This window comes from Hippocampus bargibanti, linkage group LG05 (genome assembly GCF_051943395.1).
Source record: "Hippocampus bargibanti isolate YZ-2025 linkage group LG05, ASM5194339v1, whole genome shotgun sequence".
Classification (NCBI taxonomy): domain Eukaryota; kingdom Metazoa; phylum Chordata; class Actinopteri; order Syngnathiformes; family Syngnathidae; genus Hippocampus; species Hippocampus bargibanti.
The window spans coordinates 10,694,695-10,715,947 of NC_142738.1; the positions used below are offsets into that span (position 1 = coordinate 10,694,695).

General features: G+C 41.5%; 1 protein-coding gene across 1 annotated transcript; it reads left to right on the forward strand.

The window, feature by feature from the left end:
- The first annotated feature begins 1,554 nt into the window (after positions 1–1,554).
- On the forward strand, positions 1,555–19,365 carry slc17a6a (solute carrier family 17 member 6a). Its single transcript, XM_088996423.1, has 12 exons — positions 1,555–1,994; positions 3,098–3,353; positions 3,485–3,603; positions 9,465–9,579; positions 12,187–12,274; positions 12,458–12,544; positions 15,327–15,469; positions 15,559–15,708; positions 16,022–16,154; positions 16,236–16,346; positions 17,917–18,044; positions 18,677–19,365. Exons 1-12 carry the CDS (start codon positions 1,906–1,908, stop codon positions 19,004–19,006), a joined length of 1,749 nt encoding a protein of 582 aa, XP_088852549.1. The 5' UTR covers positions 1,555–1,905; the 3' UTR covers positions 19,007–19,365.
- Positions 19,366–21,253: the final 1,888 nt, after the last annotated feature.

Here is a 21,253-nt window from a genome sequence, read left to right on the forward strand (position 1 = left end):
ATTGTGCAATTGCAAAGCATTGGAAAGTCACTGCTCTATTCCACTACCCGAACCCCTGGAGCATCAACCTGACACTTTCACCTCAAGCTGCTGCCCTTACACACCACCACTGCAAGATGATCACCATCACTTGAATTCACGGTGACCCCGAGAATGCCTGCACCCACAATAAAGCTGATGACAACATTTAGGCTGCTATTTTTGAACATGTATTCTCATCCTTGTGTCAACCGACGGGCCATCATTGGGTAGACTGCAATACTGAGCATCCATTGCAAGAGCTTTGTCAAAAACGAGGCCTGGAAATATAGTACAACGACGGGGGTGTCTGTTAACTAATGACATAATGATGCTTTAGTAAAATAAAGTAACATGGCAGCTCGAAACATTCTAATGACTGACCTGTTATGAATTTGGGAAGCCATTTGAATGTTTCATCCCCTCCCCCGTCCTACATATAGAGCGCACAACTAATTAGTGAATAACTAGTTTTCAAATTTGAAGTCAAGAATAACGACTTGTGGTTTACATGGGACCATTTTACATTTTGATTTGGACTATTAGCAAGCATGGAATTTCACAAGTTTGATTTGCTTTCTTGGGCCGAATAAAATGTGGTGGGCCAGATTTGGCCCCCAAGCCTTGTGACACCACTGTAGATGATATATGGAAAACTCAATGTCCGCATACAAACTCTATTCCCCAGCTATTAAGGCCTTTGGCCTCCAGTCGTGTTTCCCCTCTTCCATAAGACATTTGTACTCAACAGGATGGTATTGTAGAACACAAACAAATGTTATGTCCTCATAGCGTGCTAAAATGGAAGACTTGTAGTAGCAGTAGCCGTTGTCTCTTCCTCTACAAGAAAACCGACGTGGATTAATGGTGACTGGGAGTTATCAGGTTTCCTGCTGCCATCTAGTGGCAGTGCTCTGAAGTCCACTTTTCTCAAAATTGTCATTGAATTTCTCCGTGATAAAAAAACACACAGTGAAATATGTTGTTGCTGATTTAAGGGTGTCTATAATGGAGTAAAGGTTGTCTCCCACAGGAATTAGATGCACGTTTGATAAAAATGATTATTTTAAACAGAATTTTGTCACGGTGTTTGTGATTTGGCATGGCGGATTAACCTTTTTTGACGATTTTTTTCATGAAAATTATGACTTGATTATTAGTTCGCATTTACCCCAATTTATGATTGATATATTTTTAATAAAAACACATACGACATGAATTTTGATGAGTTTGGGTCGCATTCGATATCATTACAATTACAGTGATTCCATCGCGAAAATTATAATATAGCCTCGTTTTGTTTCGTTTTTTTTTTACTGGAACAAGGCTTTGGTTTTTTTTCGACATGTGCAAAGCTTTGGGGTTTGCCTTCTGCTGCGATTCGTGTCTCTCGGGCCACCTAAGTGAAAAGGGGGAGAAGTAGCCCACCGAATTGGTCACGAGTGGGCGGGTCTGCGGCTGCACACAGGTGGAGCGCCCCCTCTCTCTCCGTGGTACTGAAACATTCTCTCACTATAGATTCGGGTCTCCCCACCGATGCCGAACCCCCCCTCCACGAGCCCCCACCACCTTGAAAACTTAACGCGCTCGTCTCTCTACATCGGCCAGTAGAATTTAAAAATGGCTGTGCGTGGATTAAGGGACTGCGCAAGGCAAAAACGGACTTACAAGAGCGACGCTTTGTGACAGTGGACGCAGTCTTGGCACTCTTCGTCTTTTCCTTGTTCAGGCATTATTGGATCCCCAGGATATCAAGGCGTTGTTTCTTTTTTTGGGGGGAAGCATAAGGAAAACTCGAATTATTTGGATTATACTCACAATATGAACACACATCAATTGTGTTTCTTACACTAGAGTAGTCGTGCAGATCATTTTTGGGAGGAGGAAATGGAGCCCGGGCGCAATGAGGGAGCTGTTCCAAAGACTAAAGAGGGACTGAAACAAATTGCGGGAAAGGCCCTTGGAAGTCTGTACAGGTAAGGCGATTTTTTTGTAATCATTTTTGCATGTTTTAAACGAAGCTAAATTATTTCTTGTTCGGAATAATATGGTTAATTAAGCACATTTCATTCAATGTTACTCAGAAATAAAAAAAAATCCAAGCGGGAATTATTATATATGGGATGAATGTCAGGATACAGAGAGAGAGAGCACAGGCGAATATTTAAGGATCACATATTTCCCATGAGGACGAGAGCTCCCCTCAACCCCCCGCCCCTTCCACGAGCAGCTGTGCGTCCTTCTTAAAATAAATTAATAATAAATGAAACAAGCAGTCGTGACACAAAGTCTGCCATGATATCTATTAAAATTTGGATCCGTTTGGATCAATGCAAAATCGATGCCAGTCAAATCAATTGACTTTCTATTTTTTTAATGTTTAGGACATCACAGGCTTTCTGATTTGGATTCGTTATTTTAACGAATTTTGTGAAGAGTAAAAACAAAAATTACGAAAAATACAATGATGATCATAAAAATAAGCGTTTTACTATTGTATTTCACAACAATCACATTTTTAGGAGGAAAAAAATGATTTCGAAGCGTCATTAGCTTCCGATCTGGAAAAAAACGTGACGAGGAGGTGTTAAAAAATAGCTGCGGGCCCACTTTTTTCTCAAGGCCTTCACATTAACATATGAGATATTTAAAAATATTTTTTATTTTACTCTAACAGCAATAGAATCACACCTTTAACACCATGCATATGAGAGTTTGATTTTTAAAAGATGACAACCTATATAAAAATAACCGCGGAGAGGCTGTTTTTGCTGCAATGCGGTATGAAGGTTGCCCGTTGCTTTTGGGGAAATGAGTAGAATTCGCTTTAAAATACAGTTACCATGTTGCTAATCAAAAATTCACTATATGCACATTCTGTCTTTAAATATCAGGAATTCCTGCAATGTGAATGTGAATAATTGCGCATTTTATTATGGGATTTGCCACATCCTTGATGTATTATTATTATTATTATTATTATTATTATTATTATTATTATTATTATTATTATTATTATTATTATTATTATTATTATTATGTTTTAATTTCTCTTGAACGCCCCGTGCCATGCACGTAGGAGGTTGGAGAAGCGGCAGCAGACGGGCGAGGCCATCGAGCTGACCGAGGATGGACGGCCCCGAGCCGAACAGGGCCGCAGGGGGCCCCCGTGCGACTGCACGTGTTTCGGACTCCCCCGCAGGTACATCATCGCCATGCTGAGTGGCATGGGCTTCTGCATCTCCTTCGGCATCCGCTGCAACCTGGGCGTGGCCATCGTCAGTATGGTCAACAACAGCACCATCCACCAGAATGGCAAGATCATCATTAAAGAGGTAACACCCCCTTTATTCCAATACCCCACAACCCCTACCCGCCCCCCTCTGAGTTCGAGCACTCTCTGCATGGAATCCATTCTTCGTTTATTACTTTGATTTTTCATTTTCTTTTTTCTTTTTTGGGACAGAAAGCCAAATTTAACTGGGACCCAGAGACGGTGGGGATGATTCACGGATCCTTCTTCTGGGGTTATATCGTCACCCAAATTCCAGGAGGATACATTTCTTCCAGACTGGCCGCTAACAGGTCTTGCATTGATCAATTTTGGTCTTTCATTGATCCATTTTGTGATATTATTCTGCTTGCATGGTATTTCATGACACAATGTGTCTATACACATGTATGTACATACACACAGGCATGCATACATACAAGTACATGCAGACATAATTAGCCTGTGACTGAAAAGTGACCTTGAGGGTTTTGAAAGGCGCTTATGAATGGAATGCATTATTATTATTATTATTATTATTATTATTATTATTATTATTATTATTATTATTATTATTCGGGGGTTCCCAATTTTTGTGTTTAGTGAGGTGATGTGATCTATTAGGTAGCTAACTGGCTATCCAACTATCGAGCTGGGTATCTAGCTAGCTGTCTATTAGCCATCTATATAGCTAGCTATCTAGCGAGCAATCTATTAGCTTGCTAGCTAGCGTTCTATCTATTTGAGTTACTTCCGGGTTGAGTGGACGCTGGCGCATGTGGCGCTGCTGCTCACCCACAGAAAAACTGATCCTGTGAATGTAAAGTGACCTTGACAGTTTTGAAAGGCGCTTAAAAATGAAATGGATTATTATTATTATTATTTCGAGTATATATACAATACTGTTTTTATTGGGGGACGGCAATTAGAAACATCCTTATTTTTGAAAGAAAAGCACATCTTTGAAGGTTACTTGACAAATACAGTTATGTCAAGGGCTACTTCTTCGGTATAGTGATTAAGTCATTCACCGCCAGACGTGCAAAAATGTGGAAAGAAGGGAAATGCTGCCCCGTTGTGGAAAAGAAAAAATATTGCCTAAGGTCTGGCCAGTGCTTTATCGGCACCCGAGCAAGAAAAAAAACTAACCCTGAACAAATTTGGGAATGGCGCTCTGTCATATTTTCAATTCCCGAATAAATTCGTGAATGGCAGTGAATGAGTTCATCTAAAAAGTGCTACCAGTTTGATGCACACTTCTGAAATACTGTACCAAATTTGCAGAAATCACCTTGAGCTATATTTCTGTATGAAAAACTAACGATATTCATCGGTGTGAAGACACTGGTGAGCTAATTTTAGTTAGATTGAGCATTAAAAAAACAGCTAACCAAACTGCTTTACATTAGCGCTGCCATATACCATATGTTGAATATTGTGATATTATTCCAATATTTCGGATGTACTTAAAGAAGTGAGATTTTTAGAAAGAAATGGATGTGTTGTATTAAGTTCATCCTGTCTAGTTAATATCTAATTTAAAACTGATTCTTTTCTTACAGACAGTGTTTTTCAGGTATACAATTGCCTTACATGTTTCGGCGTACACTCTGGACACTCTGACAAAGGTGGAAGTATACGACGAAACATGTCAGGTAATTGAACACCTAAAAAACACTGTCTGTAAGAAAGGAATCTGTTTTAAAAAAGAAATGAATTTTTCGTGCAGCAAGTTAATCAGATAAATTGTATTTTCAAATTATTTTCACTTACATTTATTATTTTTAAGTTATTACTTTTAGTACTGCTTGTCCATACTTAAAATTGCATCTGATTGGTCAAACTCAGACAGAAACTAACAATTCCATTCAAAAATATACATTTTCCACACACCTTTGCGATATAAATATTGTACTTGCAAATGCTATTGTGATGATGACATTTAAAAAAAATATATATATATATTGTGCACCCCTGATTTACATCAGTGCCGTAAATAGGTCGGTTATAGCACAAATCACATCACAGTAATAGAATTTGTGACTCCTAATCATTTGAACGGTGACATCAATACTTTCCCACTGCATGTCTTTTCATGTTAAACATGAAATTATCTGCAAAACCCCATCTTGTATAAATACATTTGGCTACATTTTGGATTTGAATGCCCTACAAGCTTGGTTGACAATCTGCCTATCGCTGCAGATGTACTTGCATTGGTATGGAGCCATACTGCATACTGAAAGCTGTTGCGATAAGAGTGCTGTGCCTTATTGTATGGATAAAATTTTAGAAACTATGGAGAGCGGATTGAATAATTGCACATTCATGGTTGCATACTTCAGGTGTACCTAAATCTGTGTTCTTCTATTTAAAACCGAGCCAATTTCAACCATCTCTGATTTGAAACAATAGAAAATGTCAGCCATGTGTGTGTGTGTGTCTTGAAGAGCCCCCAGTTGATAAAAGTGAGGATTTTGCTGATGCCCAGCAGGCGTGTCTCCACCCTCCCTCAATGTTAATGAGCTCCCATGGGATACACCATGTCTAATCCTTTATGTTCACATGTAGGCATGGTTACCCACCCAGCCAAAGCCCGGTGTGAAATGTGGCTGTGACTAATAATTATGGCTTGCTTCCGAAATGTGGCGGATGATTTCTACAACTGTTCAATAGGGAGAATTGCAGAGAATAAGGGAGAGGGCATGAGAGGAAAATATAAACGATAGGACCAAGAGTGGGATTGGCAGCAAGAAGCAAATTTTAGGACGGTACAAAACAAATTAGTCTCTATGAGTGATGGTACAGATGCTCCTCAACTTACAAACAAGATACGTTCCGAACGGTCGTTCGTAAGGTGAATTTGTTTGTAAATTGCTTCAGTGCTATATTTTGGATGGAATGTATGTTTAAGGTTGATATAAGTATGTTTAAAGGACAACCGACGTCACTTTTTTGTTTTTTAACTGACATCAGAAAAACGTTTTTATAGCATCAAAAAGACCCAAAACACGCATTATGATATTTTTGTTCAAATGCAAAACACCAATAAAAATGACTTAAAGTGTCCAAAATCTGCAAAAAATTGAGCTGCGAATTGGGCATTTTCAGAAAGTCCCGCCCCCAGTTCGTCACGTCACGCCAAGACGTCTTGCATTGCTGGAGAATCAAACAATGGCTTCAGATTCGGAGAATATGCTTTCTTGTTACATATTCAGTTATGAATATGATAAGAAGAAATCATACATGTTTGCAATCGATTAAATAATTAATTCCGTGTCATTTTGAGGCATCAGGGATGGGAAATGTCGCACCCAAGGGAGGCAGAAAATGGCGACAAAGCCGTGTATGGAATTAGTCAGCCCGTTTCAACAGGCTGTGAGAGGCGTTCCTTTAGTGACGTCACGTACGGACTTGTCACCAACTCAAAAACAAGACTTCCTGAATATTCAGCGCGAGTCTTAAAACGTAAAATATAGCTACATGCGGTGGAGTCTTTGTAAAATACACTCAGTAGAAGTCATTTGAAGCCATTTTACAAATTATGGACACAACTTGTCCGGAGACGTCGGTTGTCCTTTAAGGCTTGTGTCAGTAACCTGTACAGGCTTGTACTGAAAAATAAACATTTAATAAAATATATGCTCTATAAAGATATGTACATGTACAACTGGAGAGAATACTACATATGTTACTACAAAAATGTACGTATGTACTGTTGTTTGTAACTTGAATGTTCGTAAGTAGGGAAGCGTCTGTAATGCCCAATAATGTGAATATGAACAATCTGATGTGCAGTTGATAACTATGCACAGATATCAGCACAGCTAGTCCGACGTATATTTAAAAGAACAGTCAGTACAGACTTCAAATAATACACAGCAGTGGAGAAAAAGCAAACGAAAAGATGAATATTGTGGCATGTTGCAGAGGAGCAACTGCTTGAATCGCATCACGTTGCCAAAGAAAGCTGAGCTCACAGACACCTTCTGCTTCAAACACCTTTTTTTTATCCTCTTTCCTCTCCTATTGTATGTGTATGAGTGTGTGTGTGTGTGTGTGTGTGTGTGTGTGTGTGTGTGTGTGTGTGTGTGTTAACATCCAATTAAGATTGATTTTGATGCTTTAAATACGGCATCGGTGTGTTTTGTTATTTCAGTGTGTTGTGTGGGGTACGAAGCGCTGCACTGTGTGTAAAATGAGCAAAGCAGAGAAATAACATGACATTAACTCATTTACCACCATTCACAATTTTATTCGGGAATTGAAAATATGACATAGAGTGCCATTCCCAAATTTGTTGGGGTTTTGTTTTTTCATGGGTGCCGATCAAGCGCTGGCCATGGCCTCTGGCAACGTTTTTTCTTTTCCACAAGGGGTCAGCATTTCCCTCTTTTCCATGTTAGCGCTTTGATCCACCTTCAGCTGTTCTTAAAGTGCTATATAAACCAATATACAGTGATACCTTGGCTTACGAACTTAATTGATTCCCAGACAGAGTGTGTAAGGCGAAAAGTGTGTCCCAAAAAATAATTTCCCATAGGAAACGATTAAATTGAGAATAATCCATTCCCAGGTCCCCATAAAACATAATTTTCTACTTCCTAATTTTCTAAGCCTTAAGACTACACAAAATATACCTTATTTTATGTATAATAAATGTGCTATGGTATTATCATTAAAGAAATAAACGGTACAGTATAATAAAGTCATTTTATTTACCTTTGTGATGGTCGTTGATGGCTTGATGGAATGGAGTGGCTGGTTTCATCAGCATTAAACATTTGATGAGGAACGTAACCTTCTTTGACCATCTTGAGGAATGATACCTTGTGGGTGCTTTCTTTGTAATCATTTTATCTAGTTCCTCATCAATTGTGTTCTGTTTAGCTGGGTTGATAGCTGTTTGCATCAAGTGTACAGATGGCTTGTGCGGGTTATTTGTGGCGCCTGATTGATGGGATATTTTAACCTTCCAGTCTACACTCTGCTTTTGAACTATTAAAGTTGAAACGAGTCCAAATTTCACTGTTTTCTATCCATTTTCTCACCATTTCACTATTGTTTTTTTGTTTCAAGCTCTGTCGTCTCCCTTGTGTGTCTCTGTGTGTGTGTGTGTGTGTGTGTGTGTTTTCTCACTCTCTGTCGTCTGCCTGTCTCTGTAATGTTTAAGACCCCCCTCTTACTGCTGCGTTCTTGACCAATCACGTGGCTTTAACCGAAGACGCCATTTTGTTTTTGGGAGAACGGTCTCACTCTCTCTCTGTCTGTAACCCCCCTCCCTCACTGCTGCGTTCTTGACCAATCACGTGGCTTTAACCGAAGACTGGGGGCGGGGAATAGAGGACAAAACAGTCGGCCACCATTTTCTTGCCAGGAGAACGGGCTCGTTCGCGAACAACACATCTCTCATTGTGGCAGCTCCGTGTGTATCCCGAAAAATAGTTTGTATGCCAAGGTAAGATTTTCATAAATGTAACGTTCGTAAACCGAAAAGTTCGTAAGCAAAGGGGTTCGTAAACTGAGGTATCATTGTATATGTATTGCACTGTATTTTGGACATCCACCCTCATTTCAAGCTAGGATAACTCCAGACCCATATAATTTATGAATTAACTGTTTTTTTCCTGATGAAAGAAGTCAGTTTAAAGTTTCTTATGCTGCATTGGATGTTTATGTAGTCATAAAACTCAATATTCTAATTTAAAACAGATTATTTTCTCACAGACAGTGTATTGTAGGTGTTCAAATACCTGACATGTTTCGGCGTATACTTCCGGCTTTGTCAGGTATTTGAACATCTACAATACACTGTCTGTAAGAAAGGAATCTGTTTTAAATTAGATATCAAGTAGACAGGATGAACTTAATACAACTATAACTCAATACTCTGTGGGTCCTGGAATTCCAGTGACAATGACAAAAACCGTAGCACTAAAGTGGACACATATTTGCACGTCTGGCAGTGAATGAGTTAATTTAGCTCCATCATTCAATGTGTCGACTGTAGTTGAAAATGTAAAATAATCACAGTCTTGAGTGAAATGAACATAAATGAATAGAATCAAACACAAGAAAAAGACATTTATATCATTTTCACTTCGAGTTGTCCACTGTATTCTGCGGATTTTGATGCGCTCCATCGTGTTTATTCATTTGTGCCTCGTATGTGCAGAGTTTTCGGGGCTGCAATTGTGCTGACATCCACCCTGAACATGTTCATTCCCTCGGCGGCCCGGGTGCACTACGGATTCGTCATCTTTGTGAGGATATTACAAGGCTTGGTTGAGGTACTGTTTCATATATTAACCTTAAAGGACAACCGACGTCTCCAGACAAGTTGTGTCCATAATTTGTAAAATCACTTCAAATGACTTCTACAAATAGTCTACGGCACATAGCTATATTTTATGTTTTAAGGCTCGGGCTGAATATTCAGGAAGTCTTGTTTTCGAGTTGATGACGATGCCTGACGTGACGTCACGTCTGGAATGCTCCTGACCGAGACAGCGACACACAATGCATTTTGGGTGCTTTGTTTGGTCTGACAACTTCATGTTGATCCGTGTTGATGGCGAAATTAGAAGGAAAAAACATAAATAACGCCATGGTGAATCGTTGGGTGTTGCACCAAGACTACTATTTGATACTAGTTGACACAAATTCCCAGCAGACAAATCAGCCCATTTCCAAAGGAGCCTGGGCGCCATCTTGTGCATTTTCTGGGACGTTACATTGGAGTCCTGACGGTTCGAATTGATAGGGGAGGACTTCTTTAATCGATTGCAAACATTTATGCTTTCCTCTTCAGAACTATTTGAATCATATTCATCACTGGATGAGTAACAAGAAAGCATCTTCTCCGAATCTGAAGCAATTGTTTTGATTCTCGAGCAAGGCAAGACGTCTTGGCGTGACGTCACGAACTGGGGGCGGGACTTTCTGAAAATCCCCAATTCGCAGCTCAATTTTTTGTAGTTTTAGCACACTTTAAGCCAATTTTATTGGTGTTTTGCATTTGAATAAAAATATCAGCCTGCGTGTTTTGGGTATTTTAGATGCTATAAAACGTTTTTTTTTTATGTCAGTTAGGAAACAAAAAAAAAAAACAAAAAAAAAACAAAAAACGGTTGTTCTTTAAGTACTGTTTATCATATGGTCTCTTTTCTCCCTCATCAAAGTGTCCTGACATTTCCTATTTAATCGCCTTTTGTATCCATTTACGGAGCAATCCTTTCCATCGTGGTTGCTAGAGTGGGCAACAAAAAGTGAATCGGCAGGGCTTATGTGGTGTACTCCCAACAAATGCTCACACAGAACAAAAGAGCTCTGGACAAAAAAAAAAAACACACTTATCGCACACGACTATCGAGCTGAATAGCAGGATTCATTTGCTATTATAAAACCGAAGGTTATGTTGTTTTGTTTGGCTCAGCACTGTCACCTCAATGGCGCTTCGTGGCCATGAGAGAGGGCATAGCTGTGCACTGCCCAGCATCCACTTATTACTGCAAATTAAACATTAGCATTTGGGCCTGTCTCCCTTTGCAAGCCTCAGCAATTTGTGTCTATCAATAGTTGATTGTATGCCAATTAGTGGCTAATGAAGATTTAATGATGATTTTTTTTTCCCTACCTTGCCTCCATCCAGTGGAAGTCTGCATGAATTTGTACGGACTCACACTTCACCTATTAGTCTCCATTAGAGAGGTCAGCTACAACCATGTCACACTTGTTCTTATCAGATCAAATTTGTCACCGGCACACTGACCACTGGACTGCAGCCGGTATCTGTACAAGTAGTGTAAATCAATGTTGTTTATATTGGGGTGCTTAGCATGAAAAATAGTGGAATTAGGTGGAAATTTGATTGATTAAAGTGACTTAACTCATCTACTGCCATTCACGAATTTATTCGAGAATTGAAAATATGACATAGGCATAGGCATTCCCGAAATTGTTTGGGTTTTGTCTTTTTCTTGTTTGGGTGCCGATAAAGCGTTGGCCATGGCTTCTGGCAATGTTTTTGCCTTCCACAAGGGGGCAGCCTTTTTCTTTTTGCCATGTTAGCACTTTGTTCCAGCTTCAGCTGTTGTTAAAGCACTATATAAACCAATGTGTATGTATTGCATTGTATGTTGGACAGCCGCCCTCATTTCAAGCTCATATAACTCCAGACCCATATAATTTAGGAACAAACTCTTTTTTTCTGATGAAAGAAGAGATTCTAAGGTTTCTTATGCTGCATTGAATGTTTATGTAGTCCTAAAACTAAATATTCTGTGGGTCCTGGAATTCAACTGACAATGACAAAAAACCCTGGCACTGGAGTGGACACATTTTTGCACGTCTGGCAGTGAATGAGTTAATTGTAAAATTTTTGCAAGATAATCCTTGCTATTCAGCCTATTCAAGTTTAACAATCAGTCAATAAATGAAGATACTTCAAAGAGCCTGAAAAGTGAATTCAGATTTTTTTTTCTAAATACAAAAATATGTTTGCCGATATTGCAACTGCAAAAAACAGGCACACTGTTGAGGAGAAACTGTTTTTCACTACTGCAGTTTTATATTTTTTCCATCAGAGGCTTAACACAGATTTAAAAAAAGATGCCGCATGAAGTGTCATCCATTTGTCAAGATCATAGAAATGGTATTTGATTGACAGATCTAATTGACGGACTGTTGCAGCTCATTCAAGTGATGTCCCCTGACAGTGGCATTCATCATTATGACGCCTATCTTTCTATATATCCTTGAAGATTATTTTTTTAATCATTCAGGTTTAGCTAGGTGGTGAACAACTCTGAAAAAAAAATTATCTTCTAGGGACTTTCAAGAAATACTTGACTGACAGTGTGTTTGAAAACTGAGCGCATTAATGTTTCCATTCGCAGGGCGTGACTTATCCAGCATGTCATGGAATCTGGAGCAAATGGGCCCCTCCTCTGGAAAGGAGTCGTCTGGCTACCATCTCTTTCTGTGGTACTTGATAAAGCACAATTAGCATGTCTGAAGACGAATTCCTACCTATAACATACTTTATAACAGTAAAATAAACGTTTGTAAGAGCAACTGGAGATAAAAAAAATTGTCACAGGAAGTTTGCTTTGGAATAAAGCGGCCAAGAATGATATTCTGCTGGTTCATAGGATTTGTCCTGTGCAGGATCCTACGCTGGTGCTGTCATAGCCATGCCTCTGGCTGGAATCTTGGTGCAGTACACAGGGTGGTCATCAGTCTTCTATGTGTACGGTCAGTCCACTTGTCATCTCAATAGTCAACTTATACTCCTTAGTTACGGGAACATAAGCAACTATTTCAGGTGATCACTCAGGCACCCGTGATCCTAAAAGAAAAATCCAACTATAGAATGGGGTACACACTTGATTGGTCACCAGCCAATCAGAAGGCATTACTCCAACGTCAAGGAGCTTCAATTGGAACAGTTGTGTCATATTCAGATTCCTTATACTGTACAGTGAAATGATGATTCAGTGTCATCAAATTTGACAACTGAATACAGCCAAAATGAGAACAAAACCATTTCAAAGCTGACCTTCTCTGCTACCCTAAAGTCTTTGCAAACAAGGATTTGTAGTTAGCTGTGGAAATAATGATAGGATTCTGCAACAGGTTTATAAATCACTGAATGATATAGGTTCTGAACACATTAAATTAATGCTTATTGATTATAGTGTACAGCCAGAAGGGCTCAATCGTCTGCCGTCCCAGGTCAACTGATGGAGCCTAGATTTCAAAGCAAACATGGTGAGGAGCTATTTGGCTGTTATGTTGTACGCAAAGTGAAACAGTTGCCAATGGAAGAGAGGTCAGCCCCAAGTATGAATGACTAATATGAATTCTGACAGCACCACATACTTAATACAAAGAATATGAAATATGGCTTGAGGAGCCCGAGATGAGAAGAAAGAAGTGTCAGCGCAGAGCGCCGATGCATTTGTGGAACTGTCGCGGATTGGAATTGAAGCGGATTGACGAGGGACAGGAGATGTGAGACAGTGACTTTTCGTCAATGGATGCTACAGCTTCAGGTTTGCGTTCAACATTTAGCTTATAGTAGACGTAATGTAGCCACAAGGGGGCACAAGCCACTGTCTTATTATGCCGTTGTTCCAGATGACTGGAAAACTACAGGGAACATAATCAGAGAGACAGGTCGGAAAGTACTTGGCGTATTGAGTGGAAGAAAGGTAGATAAGGAGACTTGGTGATGGAATGGGGAGGTGCAGGTGTGTATACAGAGAAAGAGGTTAGCAAAGAAGAAGCGAGACACTGAGAGCACGGACGAGAGTAGACAGCAGTACAAGGAGATGCAGCGCACGGTTAAAGTAAAGGTGGCAAAGGCCAGATAAGAGGCCTATGATGACTTGTATGCTAGGCTGGACAGCAAGGAAGGCGAGACTGATCTTTACAGGCTGGCGAGACAGAGAGACAAATATGGTAAGGACCTGCAGCAGGTTAGGGTGATTAAGGATAGAGATGTGCCAGTAGTGTGATGGCAAGATGGAAAGAGTACTTAAGAATTGATGAACGAGGAAAATGAGAAGGAACACAGAGTCGAAGATGTGACTGTTGTGGACCAAGACGTAGGAAACATTAGCAAGGATGAAGTGAGGAGGGCGCTGAAGAGGATGAAAGGTGGAAAGACCATCGGGCCTGATGATTTACCAATCGAGTTATGGAAGTGTCTTGGAGAGGTGGCGGTGGTGTTCCTGACTGGGTTATTCAACAAGATCTTAGATGGTGAACAGATGCCTGAAGAATGGAGACAAAGTGTACTCGTGCCCATTTTTAAGAACAAATGAGATGTTCAGAGTTGGACTAACTACAGAGGAATTAAGTTGATGAGCCATACAATGAAACTATGGGAAAAGAGTAGTTGAAGCTAGACAAAGAGCAGAAGTGAACATTTGTGAGCCGCAGTATAGCTTCATGCCCCCCAAAAAAAAGAGTACGACAGATGCAGTGTTTGCTTTAAGAATGCTGCTAGAGAAGTACAGAGAAGGTCAGAAGGAATTGCATTATGTCTTTGTAGATCTGGAGAAAGAGTATGACAGGGTGCCCAGAGAAGAGCTGTGGTATCGCATAAGGAAGTCTGGAGTGAAAGAAAAGTATGTCAGTGCAAGACATGAATGATGACTGTAAGGCAGTTGTGAGGTGTGCTGTCAGTGTGACGGAGGAATTCAAGGTGGAGGTGGGACTCCACCAGCGGTCAGCTCTGAGCCCCTTCTTATTCACGATGGTGATGGGCAGGTTGACAGACGATGTTATCCAAGAATCTCCTTGGACCATGATGTTTGCAAATGACATTGAGATCTGTAACGAGAGCAGGGAACAGTTGGCGGAGAAACTAGAGATGTGGAGGTATGCCCTGGAAAGGAGAGGATTTGAAGATCAGTCGCGGCAAGACAGAATATATATGTGAGTGTGAATGAGAGGGATCCAAGTGCAAGAGTGATGCTACAGGGAGAATAGATAAAGAAGGTGGATGATTTTAAGTACTTGGGGTCAACTGTCCAGAGCAATGGAGAGTGTGGAAAAGAGGTGAACAAGCGTGTCGAGGCAGGCTGGAACGGCTGGAGACAAATGTCAGGTGTGATGTGTGATAGAAGGGTTTCAGCTAGAATGAAAGGAAAAGTGTATAAAACGGTGGTGAGACCAGCCATGATGTGTGGACTGGAGACAGTGACACTGAAGAAAAGACAGGAAGCAGAGATGGAGGTAGCAGAGCTGAAGATGTTGAGGTTTGCGTTGGGAGTGACCAGGTTTGATAGGATCAGGAATGAAGTACATTAGAGGGACAACTCATATTAGAGGCTTTGTCGAGAAAGTCAGAGAGGCCAGACTGAGATGGTTGGGACATGTCCAGTGGAGAGTGACTATATCGGGAGAAGTGCTTTGCTGCTGTGAAATGTAAATTTCTCCATTGCGAGACTATTAAAGGCTAATCCAATCCAATCCAAGGAGGTTGTTGGGGTGCAATGGAGAATTCTCAACATTTCAATCCCCACAGGTACTTTTGGTTTAATCTGGTACATGTTCTGGATCTTGGTGTCCTACGAGAGCCCGGCCGAGCACCCGACAATCACAGAAGAGGAGCGTCGTTATATTGAGGAGAGCATCGGCGAAAGTGCCCAGCTGATGGGTGCCATGGAGGTCACTTCTCCATCTCAGTTCAACAGTTTGTGTCACGCCACATGCAGAATCCGATTAAGCCATCTTTTTTATTTATTATCTCAAATCAGAAATTCAAGACCCCATGGAGGAAGTTCTTCACCTCGATGCCTGTCTATGCAATTATTGTGGCAAACTTCTGTAGGAGCTGGACCTTTTATCTGCTGCTCATCAGTCAGCCTGCATATTTTGAAGAGGTGTTTGGCTTTGAAATAAGCAAGGTAAGCATCGCAACGCAGAACCAATGATTTAAGACTCACTCACCTCCACTGAAACAAATTTTGGACTTGAAATGCTTGCGAGATTTGTGGTGTCCTAATCAGTGACTGTCTTGTCGTTCAATGGATCTCGTCTCCCTCATGCAAGACAAGAATGAACCATGCTTGTCTGGCAGTTGTGATTTAGGTTGAGGAGAAGCGTGTGATTGATGAGAGTGATATGCGACCCAGACATTAGACCCAAGCACATCCACTCTCACACAGACACAAAGACACACACTGAAAGAATCATCTTTCCTTCACATTTGTCACTCAGGTTGGAATGGTGTCAGCGCTCCCCCACCTGGTCATGACCATCATCGTGCCCTTAGGAGGCCAATTAGCTGACTACTTGCGTACGCACAACATCATGTCCACCACGACGGTGCGCAAAATAATGAACTGCGGAGGTGAGTCGGTTTACGTGTGCCCAAAAGGGAAGTGATGACAGCATGCATCCGTTCACCCATTTGTTGTCTGGATGGTTTTAGGATTTGGTATGGAGGCCACCCTCCTCCTGGTGGTGGGTTATTCTCACAGTAAGGGGATAGCCATCTCCTTCTTGGTGCTGGCGGTGGGATTTAGTGGATTTGCAATATCAGGTGAGGCTTCAAATTAGTTTATTTTGTAGGCAGAGGTGGTGAATGTATTAACTCCCCAAGTTGAGTAGATAGACAGCTTTAGTTGTAGAAGGGAAGTTTCAGTTTAATTACTGCTAGCTCAACTCAATCCAACTGTCTTTGTCTTGGAATACTATAACACACAGGTGTCAAAGTCAAGGCCCGAGGGCCAAAGCTGGCCCACCACATCATTTTATTCGGCCTGCGAAAGCAAATCAAACTAGTGAAATTCCATGATGCTGGCTAAAGTCCGAACCAAAATTTCAAATTGTCCCCTGTAAACTAGAATCAGTCATTATGTCCTTGAGAGTTTTGAAAGGCGCTTATATCGATGAGAAGGTTTCTTCAGCCGTCATCTGTACAAAAGTGAAGGTTTCGGACGTTTCGCCTCCTATCCAAGAGGCTTCGTCAGCGAACTAAAGTCTGACTGGTCGTATCGGCCCCATTTATATATCCCTAATGTCCAGACCTGGTGGCGCCGGACACAGCTATGATAGGTCCCTACTCTCAGGTTGGGGGGGGGCGCGGGACACCCCCCTGTGGCCCCACTGATTGTTCCTACATTCCTGACTAACGATTGGCCTATTACACCCACTCCCCCCGGTATCACCTCATCAGCATAACGACCCTCATCAGCATTGCGAAAGTTGCCTAACCTGTTTTGCCTGAGCAGGCTATTGTATGAACGATCCAAATTGAACCTCACACCACCAGACCGGTTTAATGAAGCAGAACCGGTCTGGTGGTGTGAGGTTCAATTTGGATCGTTCATACAATAGCCTGCTCAGGCAAAACAGGTTAGGCAACTTTCGCAATGCTGATGAGGGTCGTTATGCTGATGAGGTGATACCGGGGGGAGTGGGTGTAATAGGCCCTATCATAGCTGTGTCCGGCGCCACCAGGTCTGGACATTAGGGATATATAAATGGGGCCGATACGACCAGTCAGACTTTAGTTCGCTGACGAAGCCTCTTGGATAGGAGGCGAAACGTCCGAAACCTTCACTTTTGTACAGATGACGGCTGAAGAAACCTTCTCATCGATGGACCACTCCTGTACGACTGAGAGCTTACACAGACGAAAGGCCCTTATAAATGAAATGTATTATTATTATTATTATTATTATTATTATTATTACTATTATTATTCATCAACTTATTCACTGCCATTCACAGATTTATTCGGGAATTGAAAATATGACGTAAAGCACCATTCCCAAATTTGTTCAGGTTTTGTTTTTTCATGCTTGGGTGCCGATAAAGCGCTGGCCAGACCTTAGGCAATATTTTTTCTTTTCCACAAAGGGGCAACATTTCCCTTCTTTCCACTCGAGTGGACACATTTTTGCACGTCTGGCAGTGAATGAGTTAATTTTTTGTGTGCTTTATATGTCATATATGGAGGGGATTAAACATTCTGATGGATTCCTCAAATTCATAACAGCCCCGAGATGAAACCATAACGACTAAAAAATGAGTTTCACACCCTTGCGATAAGAGTACTTCCCAGCCTCCACTGGTCCAAAAATCTCAAAACAAATTTCTGTTTGCAGGTTTCAACGTCAATCATTTAGACATTGCTCCACGCTACGCCAGCATCCTCATGGGCATTTCCAATGGGGTGGGCACCCTGTCAGGGATGGTCTGCCCTCTCATCGTGGGAGCCATGACAAAGAATAAGGTGAGGTAGCAAGTAAGCAACTTCAGACGGGTTCATGTTTTGTGACAAGGAAGTTTGTGTTAACAGCTTTGAAGTCAAGATGTTTGGAAAATTCTATTGATATTGACCAAAAAAAAATAAAAATACACATTACATGATTGCCTTTAATGAAGTAACTAACTATTAAATTCTTGCAGGGTTGGAATATGGCAACTATAGGTAACATCCGACTTACGACCGGGTTCCGTTCCGACCAAACGGTCGAAAGTCAAAATGGTCATAAGTCGAAATCCATTAAAAATGTTGAATAGAGACTCAGTCGTAAATGACTTGCAAATGATCTGATTCGGACGGCACGGAGGCGGGCGGGCGTGGGTTTGGGCCCCCTGAGTTCTAACGGTTGCCCTTTCCCCGGCCTTACCCCGCTCTCCACGCCGACGCCCGGCCCGAAATTGTTGTACGTGTTGCCGGACTGCTAGCACGTTGCAGCGCCAGGCGTATAATTAAAATTTTAAAAATAGGGTCTGGCGTTTGTGGTCATAGGGACGGGTGGTCGTAAGTCATGACGGTCGTAAGTCGGATGTTACCTGTATTAAATCAGCTCTGCCGGCCTGTAAATCGTGACAAGGTCTAACCACTATTTCTGGTCCCAGACGAGGGAAGAGTGGCAGTACGTCTTCCTGATTGCTTCTCTGGTGCATTACGGAGGCGTGGTGTTCTACGGTATCTTCGCCTCGGGGGAAAAACAGCCGTGGGCCGACCCTGAGGAGACCAGCGATGAGAAGTGCGGCTTCATTGACGAAGACGAGTTGGCCGAAGAAACGGGTGACATCACGCAGGCTTACGGCGCCATGGGCGTCCCCGCGAAAAGCTACGGAGCCACCGAACAGCTCAATGGAGGATGGGTGCAGGACTGGGATAAGACGGAGGAGTACGTTCAGGAACCGGCCGGAAAGATGTACTCGGAGCGAGGCTATTCTTGAGAGGACATATGTCCAATTTCCATCCCAAATTGCACAATCGAACATTATAGATAGATGAATTCATTCTGTGTATTCTAGTTGTACGGCAGTTGTAGTTTCTAACAACTGCCGTACTAAAGGGGAGCCCGTGTTAGCTTCTCACACACTTCTCCTCCCATCTGCAGTCAGTGTGGGGATTTAGCAAAGGAAGTCGCTTGTGTTTTAGTCTTAGCTACCCAAACCTCATCAGTTTACTTGAACAACATGAGCCAGATGATATTGGAGCAGACCATCACACAAGGTCTCTCTCTCTCTCTGTGTATCCTCTCTCTTTATCTCTCTCTTTCTCTGTATCCTCTCTCTCTCTCTCTCTCTCTCTCTCTATCCTCCCTCTCTGGTTCTCTCTCTCTCTGCCTCTATCTCTGTCTGTCTGTCTCTCTCTCTCTCTTTGGCTGTCTGTCTCTCTGTCAATCTCTCTCTCCTCTTACTTCCTCTCTCTCTCTCCCCTTCTATCTCACTCACTGTCTGTCTCTCTCTGTCTTTCTGTCTCTCTCTCATCCCCCTCTCGCTCCACCTCTCTCTCACTCTGTGTGTGTGTCTCTCTCTCTACCTCTCTCTCTTCCCATCTTGCTCCCTCTCTGTCTATCTGTCTCTCTCTCTCTCTCACTTTCTCTCTCTCTCTGACTCTCCTATTGCACTGAAACTACCATAACGATTATAAAAGACAAAAAAAAGCTGATTATGTTGTATTCTATGTCCTGTATATAACCGTATACTGTTTCTGTGAGACTTGTGGATTTGGGTCGTTGATCTGTGTTTAACCTTGATATAAAAAGGCCATATTTTTCATGGACAGCACCTTTTCAGGGAGATGTCTGCTTGCAAAAAAAAGTCTCCTGCCCCAGCGAGACCTATAATACACTCTCAAAGACAAATTAGGGCGAGTGAACCTTAGGATTGTAGTGTCTTTGTTGCATGACTTTGCGCCAATCAATGTTGAGATGCAGCGTTGTCCTCATTCATCCGCCCGCCATGATCGAAGAGAATCAACTTTGCGCAACGAGATGGAGAGTGGAGACAAATCAGAAGCCTTTCAGAAGGCGGTTGCTCATTCAAGTTTGGTGTGCACTGCAATAAATCCTGTGTAATGGCTGCTATTCACCACCACCTGGTTTTGTAAACACTGGCTTGCTGTATCAAACTGTTATTGTTTTGGAGTCATGTGGTGATTGATGATAAGACGTGTGTTTTTAACAATTTTACTCATATGCAAGAATTCGGCTTTTACTGCTCCTGGTGCCGACTTTTGACAGTGAGGAATGCAGTCCTGTATGTGGATGACTCCTTTGGTGTTTCTTGCTTGTTCTCAGTCAAGCGACTTTATGAACACGAGTGGACAACTGTTGTTCTTGAAATGCTCTTCCATTTGAATTTCTTCGCGGCTTTGTTTCACCATTTAGTGTCTGCAAGGATGTTTAAAATATATGAATATTTAAGAATGTTTTCAGACCAAAAGATATTATGGCGTCGAGCCTGAAGTCAATGTATACACAGATAAATGTGAGTTTATGGATACAAATATTGTGCTTAACAAAGAGGTATGTTGATGTTGAAAAGTGCTATCAAAATTTTATATATATATATATATATATGTAAAAACACACATGTTTTTGTCATCATCTTTTCATCCCTTACGGAGCCAAAGCGATTCTTAGTGTTTAGCAGCCAAACCTTCTCTACTCAGTATGTGGTGCTCCTATTTTCTCCACATTTTTAATTTGTAAATCAATAGTGGAAGTCTCTCGAGTCCAAAGCAAAGTATTGGATTCTGTAGCTTGGTAATTGGTAGACGAAGAAACAGTAATGTTAAAAGAATGACTGTTAGTTTACACTCGGGCAAGAATCGTGCAATGAGGATGCATATGGCGACGCTCCATCACTGATTTTACGCCATAATATGGCGTAAAATCAGTGATACGCCATTCATTGGGGGTGTGCCTTAAACTATTTTAACAAATAATATAGGGTACATTTTACTGTCTACCTTGTAGTTCGGAAAAGATGGTGCAGGAAAAAAATGTGTTTATTGTTGTTGTTTTTTTAAATCTGTATAGCTAATAATTGCTAACCACATTCGTTGTGCTGCAGTTAAGTAAATCAATAACGATAAAGGGCATTGTATTACATTGGTGCAGTGCGTGTGGACATCCAATAAAGGGTGGCACATCTTCTACACCTCAGCATGTCCTCCACACCTCTGAGGTCAGT